The sequence below is a fragment of the Arachis duranensis genome, chromosome 9 (assembly GCF_000817695.3).
Source record: "Arachis duranensis cultivar V14167 chromosome 9, aradu.V14167.gnm2.J7QH, whole genome shotgun sequence".
In the NCBI taxonomy this organism is placed as follows: Eukaryota; Viridiplantae; Streptophyta; class Magnoliopsida; order Fabales; family Fabaceae; genus Arachis; species Arachis duranensis.
In genome coordinates, this window is record NC_029780.3 from 6392722 (window position 1) to 6402259 (window position 9538).

Genomic DNA, 9538 nt, shown 5'->3' on the forward strand with positions numbered 1-9538 from the left:
TCCTACCTTATATTAATATTTATTTTAATATTTTAAATTTTTGGTAAATCATTCCTACCCTAGTATTGTCTTTGATAAATCGTCACATTAATAGTATAATTTTTTTTTTATCAATAAATTGAGTTGGGTGTTGTATGTGTATAAAGTATAAACAACCTGGCCCAGTCTACATGAGTGTTTATTAATAAATATCATATCTCTATCACAATGTCACTGCCTAGTATATTCTTTGTATAGTTTCAGAAGAAAATAGAAATAATCAAATAATAGTATATATTTTAACATTTATATATAAGAACTTTGGTCAAACTGGTTGAAATTTTCAAATTTATTAAGGATTCAAATATTGATAACAATAATTGAGAAATGTAGAAGAGAGGTCAATAATGAAAATATTTAATTTCCAAAAGTTTGTTCATCAACAGCGGTTCCAAAAATATAATAAATCACAACATATATACATGACATTCAGATATTTGGCATATTCATGCGGTAGGGACAAATTTAATTTTCGGCATCTATTTGATTAAGAAGTTTCTTCCAACCGATCGGCATTTAATTTTCTTATTATTATAAATATTCGTGAGGATATATATAATATAGTTTAAAGAATTAAATTAATCGGTTGTCTTTTCCTAGATTCTTCTTTTTGGAGGAAAATCTTTTAAATACTAATTGTTAACAATATAAAATTATTGTCAATAAAATATAGTGAAAAAAATAGAGCGTGTTTAATATAAAATCTAAATGTAAAATGTATATACAATAGAAGTGTTTGGATATCTTAAAAGTCATATAACTACTACCTCTAATTGAAAATAACTGTTTAAGTTAGAGGTTTACATTGTAATAAATTATTGTTTGTTTGATAAAACTTAGGCAATATTAATAGGAGGAGAAATAATATATTAGTAAGTTATGTTATTATATTTTGGTCAACCCTTTATCATAGGGATACTTATATTATAACTAAAAATCACTGTCACTAATTAGCTTTCTAGATACATTTATTTTTCTAATTATTATGTGATATCATATTTACATGTAATTGTAAAAATCTGATGTTTAGCACAAATTTTTGCTAGTGCATTAGTCATGCTAAGTTTCTTGTCTCAAAAATCATAAGCTGATGACGTGTCTTCCATCATAATTATAAAAGTGCAACTCATACCACAAATAGAAACACTATATATCTACAAGCCTATAATTAATATAATTACCGTGGATGAAGAGTTTAATTATTTTTTTTTAAAAGATACACTGAATGCATCTCCATCATAGCTACAGTTTTTTGTTAGCTCTGATGATTCTCCTTCTCTGGTATGTTCATGTTGCATCTATAAGTATGACTTTGATTTCGATTTTGAAGAGATATATATGTTCAACTTATGTCATGTAATTAATATATTCTACTAGTCCAAAAATGATTTATATAATACGTAAAAAATAACTTTACTACAATATGGTTTCTTTGGCAGTGATTAGACAATAGTATATATAGTTACTTCATATAAATTTTACTAATATATAATAACTATTGTTCGGCATAATACCCGACTACGCAATATATCCTATAATTAGTATTTGCTCATATATTCTATTAATTTTTTAAAAAATTTTAATTTTAAGCAATATTAACGTAAAATAATTATATATAATATAATATAATATAATATAATACGTCAATAAAAATTAACTATTTTTAATTTTAATTATTTAAATATTCATCTAAAAGAATCGATATAATTAAATAAAATTCGTTTATAAAATTAAACTTTTTTTTAATGGCAAACTCTTGTGCGCAAACAATGCACTATGCACAGGTGTTGCACAAACCAATTCACTAGTATAAAAAACGGTGGAAACTAGGTGCAGTCGACTTCACGTGAAATTGATAACTGAGAGCTATTAAATGATTTGATTGATTTGATTAAGTTTTCATCTAACGGTTCTCAAATATCAACTTCACGTGAAGTCGACTGCACCTGAGTTTTCACCATAAAAAATATCAAAAAAAAGCAAAGGGTTTAAGTTATTATCTAATCAAATATATGTTTTCACTTATAAAATATTTTTTGAAATAATAGATACAGTAAATTAATAAAATAGTATTTTTTTGTTTATTACATTTTAAATTTTTTGAGATTTATATGTTTTATGATTCACATTTTCAGTTATTTTTGTTGGTAACATAAATTTTTTATTACTATTTTAATAATTTATCATGATAAAATATGTCCATAATTCTTTTACACTAATATAATATATGTGGCATATTATATTATGTAGGACCAATGAGATATAAGGGATTGTACCATCTATTTTATCAATACAACCCTAAAGGTGCAGTTTGGGGAAACATTGTATGGGCTCATTCTGTATCAAAAGATCTCGTTAATTGGACCCCACTTAATATTGCCATCTATCCATCTCAGCCGTCCGATATAAATGGTTGTTGGTCAGGATCAGCTACAATACTCCCTGGGGGCAAACCTGTCATTTTGTACACCGGAATTGATCCAAACAATCAACAAGTTCAAAACTTGGCCTACCCGAAAGACTTATCTGATCCATATCTTAAAGAATGGGTGAAATCCCAGAAAAACCCTTTGATGGCACCAACTATTGCTAACATGATCAATGCAAGTTCATTTAGGGACCCCACTACAGCATGGCTAGGAAGAGATGGGCATTGGAGGGTCTTAGTTGGAAACAAGAGGGGCAAAATTGGGCAAGCACTTTTATATAGGAGCAAAGATTTTGTTAATTGGGTCAAAGCCAAACACCCTTTACATTCATCTAAGTATACTGGAATGTGGGAATGTCCTGATTTTTTCCCTGTTTTGAAAAAGGGCATTTTGGGAATAGAAACTTCTGTGAATGATGATAATGTTAGGCACGTGCTTAAGGCTAGTTTGGATGATAGGAAACATGATTACTATTTGATTGGGAGTTATAATGCTACCAAGGATAACTTTATCCCGGATAAGGATTTTGATGAGAATATTGAAACCGTGTTAAGGTATGATTATGGAAAATACTATGCATCAAAAACTTTCTTTGATGATGGGAATAAGAGAAGGGTGTTGCTTGGTTGGGTCAACGAATCATCAAGTGTTGCTGATGATATCAAGAAAGGATGGTCTGGAATCCATGTGAGTTGGTTTTAATCTCTCTCTAATTTAATCCAAGAATAGTTGATTATTGAAGTTTTTATGAATTATTTGGTTAGATTATATAATTTGGTACGCCCTTATAATATATGCTTTAATATTTGCATGGATAGGGATGTCAAAAATAAAATATTTCACGTGACAGCTAAGAGTCAAACCATTAGTATATAGATCTAGCTCCACAAACAAAATAATAATAATAATAATAATAATAATACTTGGCAAGATATGAGAATTGGAAATCCTATCCTAGTTATCCTTATCAGGTGTGATGAGAATTGGATTTTACTCCCACTTGGTCAACCTCTAACTCTGAAGGTAAGTCAAGTGGACAAATCAATTTAACACCTAAAGTCCTAGTCAACTCTTAAGGAAAGACTAGAGTTATAGGAATTCAAATCAATCAGCAATTGGAAATTTCAACCACTGCTGAGTTTGATAACTCAAGTTTTTTAAATAAACAAGATTTTAGATTTTTTATTTTTTTAAATATATTTAAATTTTTACTCATTTAAAACTTGGGAGGATAATTAAGATAATGAACTAAAAAATTTTAATAGTATATATAAATTTAGAAATGATCAAAAGTTAGGTTGAATTTGGTAAAGTTTAAGGAAATTATTGAGCGTAAAACAAGTTTTAATAATAAGCATTTTGACATGTATTTGCAGGCAATACCAAGGGCTATCTGGCTTCATGAGTCAGGTAAGCAATTAGTGCAATGGCCTGTGGTAGAAATTGAGAAGCTGAGAGAAAACCCAGTCAACTGGAACACCAAAGTCCTCAAAGGTGGTCAACTGCTTCAAGTTAATGACATCACAGCAGCACAGGTGAATTATGTGTTTTAAATGTTTGATATAGGTTCTATTATTTTTTTAATAATCAACTAATAAATTAATTAATTGAAATAAATATTCAAGCAATTAAATTTGTCAAATTAATAATTAGCAAATACAGTTTTAGATAAGGGTGGCAAAACGGGTCGAACTTGTCGAGATGACCCGTCGAACTCACTAAAAAAGCGGGTCAGGTTAGGATTTGGAATCCGTCAAATTAAAAAAATCCACCAAATTTGCGGGTTTTGTCTGGACGGACTAGTCCGCCGGGCTAAAAATTTTTATTTTTTCTATTTTTATTAAATAAAAGAGTGATTACTACTACAAAATTAATAATTATATAATTTTCAAACACTTTGTTTTATTGTTTGTTCTTAGTTATTAACTTTATTTATTTCATTTTAAAATTTCGTATATATGCTCACATTATGTGACTTTATAAAAAAATAAAGACAGTTCTATTGACAAATATTATTTTGAACAATTTTATTGAAGTTAAAAATTAAAAAAAAAGATAATAAAAAAATTATATTATAACTTTACTATTTTTTATTTATATTTTTAATTATTATTTTTCAATTAATTTTAATGAATTTTATTTTTCCAAAAAAAAAAAATCAAGCAAGCTAACCCACTAGCTCGCTAATCCGCCATAAAGTAGGACGAACTAGCATTTTGAACCCACCTTTAACTCACAGGACGGGCTGCCCGCCCGCTTTGCCACCCCTAGTTTTAGATGAGCGAGTTCATATATATAGGTTCTATTATACGCATTCTAGTATTTATGGGTGTCAAGTGATGAATCAATCCAAAAAAGAAAAGAAAAGAAGAGTGTGATTCTTTTCAAACTTCAGATGAATTTAATTATGTGTATTTTGCAGGCTGACGTTGAAATTTCATTTAAGATAAATAAGATTGGCGATGCTGAAGAATTGAACTCTTGGGTAGACCCCCAAATTCTGTGTAGCCAGAAGGGTTCTTCTGTTAGAAGTGGATTGGGACCCTTTGGCCTAATAGTTTTGGCTTCAAAGGGATTGCAAGAGTACACTTCAGTGTTCTTCAGAATATTCAAATACCAAAACGAAAATTTGGTTCTCTTTTGCAGTGACCAAAGCAGGTTTGAAAATGATGTAACTAAATATGATTCACGGAGAAAATAATCTATTAAAGTTATACCATTAACATATTTTAGTGCATCAAACACCTAAGTTCAACCATATCCATTATGTATTTCCCATATGAATCACTCTGATATGTATAATCATTGCTTTGATAGGTCTTCCTTGAACAAAGACAATGATCTCACCACTTATGGAACTTTTGTGGATGTGGATCCTCTTCATGAGAAGTTGTCATTGAGAAGCTTGGTAAGTTCCAATTTATGCATTCATAAGAACTTCAAAAGAAAATTAATCATACTTCTTCCATTCTTTTTTATTTGTGATAAATAAAAAGGAACTGAAGATATCATTATCCATACAAGTCATGGCTACAAAGAATTTCATCTTTATTTTATTTATTGTGAAGAAAAGGAGGTCATTTTTGCTCTTCCTATTAAAATGGTTAACACTTAACAACCATCATTGTCATGATCATGATCTATCAAAAACCAATTGCAGCTACTTGACATGTATTATTCCTTAGATCTTTTACTTTTATGCTTCTAATATGAGTTTCTTTTTTCACTTTTTCAACAGATTGATCACTCTGTTGTGGAGAGTTTTGGAGGAGACGGAAAGGCTTGCATCACTGCCAGAGTTTGTCCCACACTGGCAATAAATGATGGGGCACAACTATATGCCTTCAATAATGGAACTTCTAGTGTTAAGATCACAAGTTTGAGTGCTTGGAGCATGAAGAAAGCACAAATCAATGGAAACTAAACATAATTACTGGGGAATTGAATTCTGGATTCAGAAGATGAGCATTCATTATGACAATTCTTTTGTGTTCTATTACTATTGTCTCCAATGTATCACTAATGTAACATTAATAAGCAAGTCATTCATCTTATGTAGTATTTGATGAAAATATGACTCCTAAAATTGTTCACTGAGCAATAATAATATATTATTTGTATATCAGCCATTAGCAAACCTTATCATATGTCCTCTTCTAGAAAAGCATATACATACCAACTTATTAGCACACCTGGGCTTCCAACACATCATTAAGCAGAATGAAAAAGCACAAGTCATCTATTTTATAAATCAATGACGCATCAGAAATTTGCCTAAGTTTATCATGTAAATACAAACAATTTTATGAAATACAGAATACGTATAGGGAAATACATGTAGACATGGCCATTATTTTTTTGTTCAAAAGATTATCACAGATAACAGAAAAAACACAAAAAAAACCTCATATGAAACACAGTAGGAAGCTATAACACATCTTGCAAAACATGGATATAAAGATATACAGCGGTTGTTAGTTTGCATCCTGTGGACAGATAAAGGAGCTGCAGCCTATAATACATACTACTAATTTATTTTGACATTGAACCTTGGACAAGAAACAATACATGAAGTGTCAATAAATCCATTGCACATAAACATTACTCCTCCCATTCATATCTTCTCTAAATGTGATGCATTCTTCATGTGTTATAAATTGCTGGATTTCAACACTTTAATGGACACATGCATTTACTAACACCAAACAACTGTTTCATGAGATCTTGGGCAGGTACCAAAATTGCCAATATTTTACAAGGACCAAAAGCATAGTAAAGCTGGCATTAAAAAAAAAAAAACACATCCAACATTCATGTAGCTTGAAAAATACTAGGAGGGGCGAAAAGTTCTATGCATCTTGATGTTGAAACTGTGCTTAACTGCTGAACATAACCAACCTTCTTTAATTATTCACAAAAACTAGCATACCTGATACCTCATTCTACTTTAACAATATGTTGCAGCAACCTACCTTTTCCTAGTCCAAAATATACTTAAATTATTCAAAAAACACATTCATCTGCAAACCATGCATCTAATAAACCACAAAAGTCCCTTTCCTCATGGAAACTGGCACACACTGATTCATTGACTAGGTTTGTGTCTTCTACCCATTTCTACTAGAAGCAAGGAAACCAAAACTCATAGCAACTACAAAAGAACGTACATCAATTTACTAACCAAAAGGTGGTCAAATAAATTTACTTGTTTAACTACTATTGGCTTTACTATGGCCAATGTGAGCCGTAGGATTTGATGAGCTTAACATCTAGAGCCATGATGCCTGTAATAATGGGTGCAATCCCTTATTCTTGGTGCAGTTCTAAAATCTATAAAGAATTAAAGTTGTACTCTCAGTAACAGCAATAACTTTTCTCCTAGCGGAAAGCACTTGACCAAACAACTATTCAAATTAAACACAACAAAAAGTACACATCGTGCGCATGTCCAAACCAAACCAAAACTGTGTAATACACCAAATGAAAACTGATTATTCCAATATTCCTTCAAAAAGACATAACGAACATCATTCCCATGAATTCAGGTTTGATAATTCCTGCCAAAAAAACACTCTAAATCTATCTACGTTATTAATATTATAAGCAAAAACCGGCAAATTGGATCCCTGAACTATATTCTACCGTGATCCTCATCCACTTAACAAAATCATCCAAAATCATTCCCAATCTCCAAGTCGCTTGGATATATTTTGTAAGCACAGTTATATTTTGAATTCTAATTTGGAGCTTTATTCTTTCTATGATTGTTTTCTTTATAATTAAACAAAGTGACCTCACAAGATAACCCACAAAAATCAAACAATGCAGAGTTATCAACATTGCATCACAATACGCAATTGCAGTAGTACCTGTGCATATAAAGGAGCGAATACCGGTTCATCACAAGTCTAAAACAGTACAAATTACAAAATAACAATTTAACAAGTTTCCAGTCTTTTCTCAAAGCCATTATTTTTTCACTTAACAAAAATCCCCCAATTCAAGGAAGATACAAAAAAAGGGGGAAAATTTTATATATTAGTTAGTGTCCCAGGGTTTGGGTTCGGGGACCGCGACGACCATACCTTGAAGGTCATGGTTAAGAGTGAGCTGGCAGGCGAGCCTGGAGTGCTTGTTGAGAACCCTAGCCCTCGAATTGCGCTTGAGAACGTACTCTTCTTCATAGGAACGTGGAGGGAGCTTGTCGAGCCATTCTTGGGCGATGTTAACCTCGCATTCGGCGGAGCAGGCGTCGATCTCTTCCAGACGGTGGGAGGCTGGGTCGATAAGGCCCGAGTTGGTTAGGGCTTTAAGGAGAGTGTGGCCTGAAAGGCCCAGAATTTCATGCTTCCTGCCCTCGAAGTCGATTGCTGAGAGGCGGACGATGCGGTCGGAGACCTTCTTTGAGGAAGAAGTTGAGGAGGAGGTGGAGGTGGTGGCGGAGGATCGGACGATTAGAGATTTGGTGAGGAAGGAGGAGAGAGATGGAAGACGGTGGGATTGGGAGGTAAGACGGTGGAGAGCGACTGCCATTGCTGTAAAGTGGAAGGAGTCTGTGAGATCTGATTTGGGGGCAACTGGAAACCAAGTAAATACACTCTTTTTAATTTAGGGATTTTCAATAAGGTGAATTATAGTGTACAGAGGGCGAAAGCTAGTGCACTCGGGTCATAGTTGTTAAAATTGAACCGGTAATTAAATTGGTTAAGTTATTAGGTTATTGAGTAATTGGTTTAATTAGTAGGTCATTGATTAAATCGGTTAATCCAATCTTATATAAATAAAAAATAAAATATAATCAAAAATTAAAATTAAAATTTAAAATACATATTTTTACTAATATTTTAAGAATATTCAACTATTTTAAAATAATATAAAACAGAAATAATAAGTATTTTATTAATTTTATTCTATGATAAATATTTTATTTTATTTTTTAAAATAAATTAAATAGAAATAAATATATTCGATAAAAGATATTTATATATATAATAATTTGTAAGTATACTAACTTGTTGGTTGTGATTTGCTTTTTTGATGTTGAGGACAGGAGTTTGAATCCCACTTCACCTATTTTAAAAAATTTTAAATTTTACAGGTTTGGTTGAATCGATTTTATCGAGTTTGACTGATTTTTATCGATTCATTTCAAATTTGATTGTTCATATCGATTCTCTTTCTTGTTCGATTTAATTAATGGATCAGAACCGATTTTACCAAATTTGACTGATTTTTATTGATTCACTTCGAATTTAATCGGTTTATATCGGTTCTCTTTTTTGTTCGATTTAATTAACGGATCAAACTGGTTTAAGGTCCGATTTATCGGTTTAATTAAATTTATTTATTATTGTTAATTTTTTTGTTATGGACTCACTAGTTAAAAAAAACTAATCTTTTTGTTCAACACAGAACAACTTTTACACTATAAAAATATTGAAGAGAACTTGATGGAACTTCTTTATTATTCTGTTATTGCGGATACGATGTTTTTGAATATTTTTATTGTTTCGTTCTTTTTTACATACAATATAGAAATAAATTAATATAATATTTATTTAGTTGAGTTA

At 30.9% G+C, this 9538-nt stretch overlaps 2 protein-coding genes across 2 annotated transcripts; one reads left to right on the top strand and one right to left on the bottom strand.

Moving 5' to 3' along the window:
* The first annotated feature begins 2288 nt into the window (after positions 1–2288).
* LOC107464475 (beta-fructofuranosidase, cell wall isozyme-like) lies at positions 2289–6254 on the top strand. The gene is made up of 5 exons (XM_016083395.3): positions 2289–3155; positions 3845–4003; positions 4891–5126; positions 5286–5376; positions 5707–6254. The coding sequence occupies exons 1-5, from the start codon at positions 2295–2297 to the stop codon at positions 5890–5892; spliced, it is 1533 nt and encodes a 510-aa protein (XP_015938881.2). The 5' UTR covers positions 2289–2294; the 3' UTR covers positions 5893–6254.
* Positions 6255–7798: 1544 nt separating this feature from the next.
* Positions 7799–8577, bottom strand: LOC107464476 (uncharacterized). The gene has a single exon (XM_016083397.3). It carries the CDS (start codon positions 8499–8501, stop codon positions 8007–8009), a length of 495 nt encoding a protein of 164 aa, XP_015938883.1. The 5' UTR covers positions 8502–8577; the 3' UTR covers positions 7799–8006.
* Between the last annotated feature and the right edge of the window lie 961 nt (positions 8578–9538).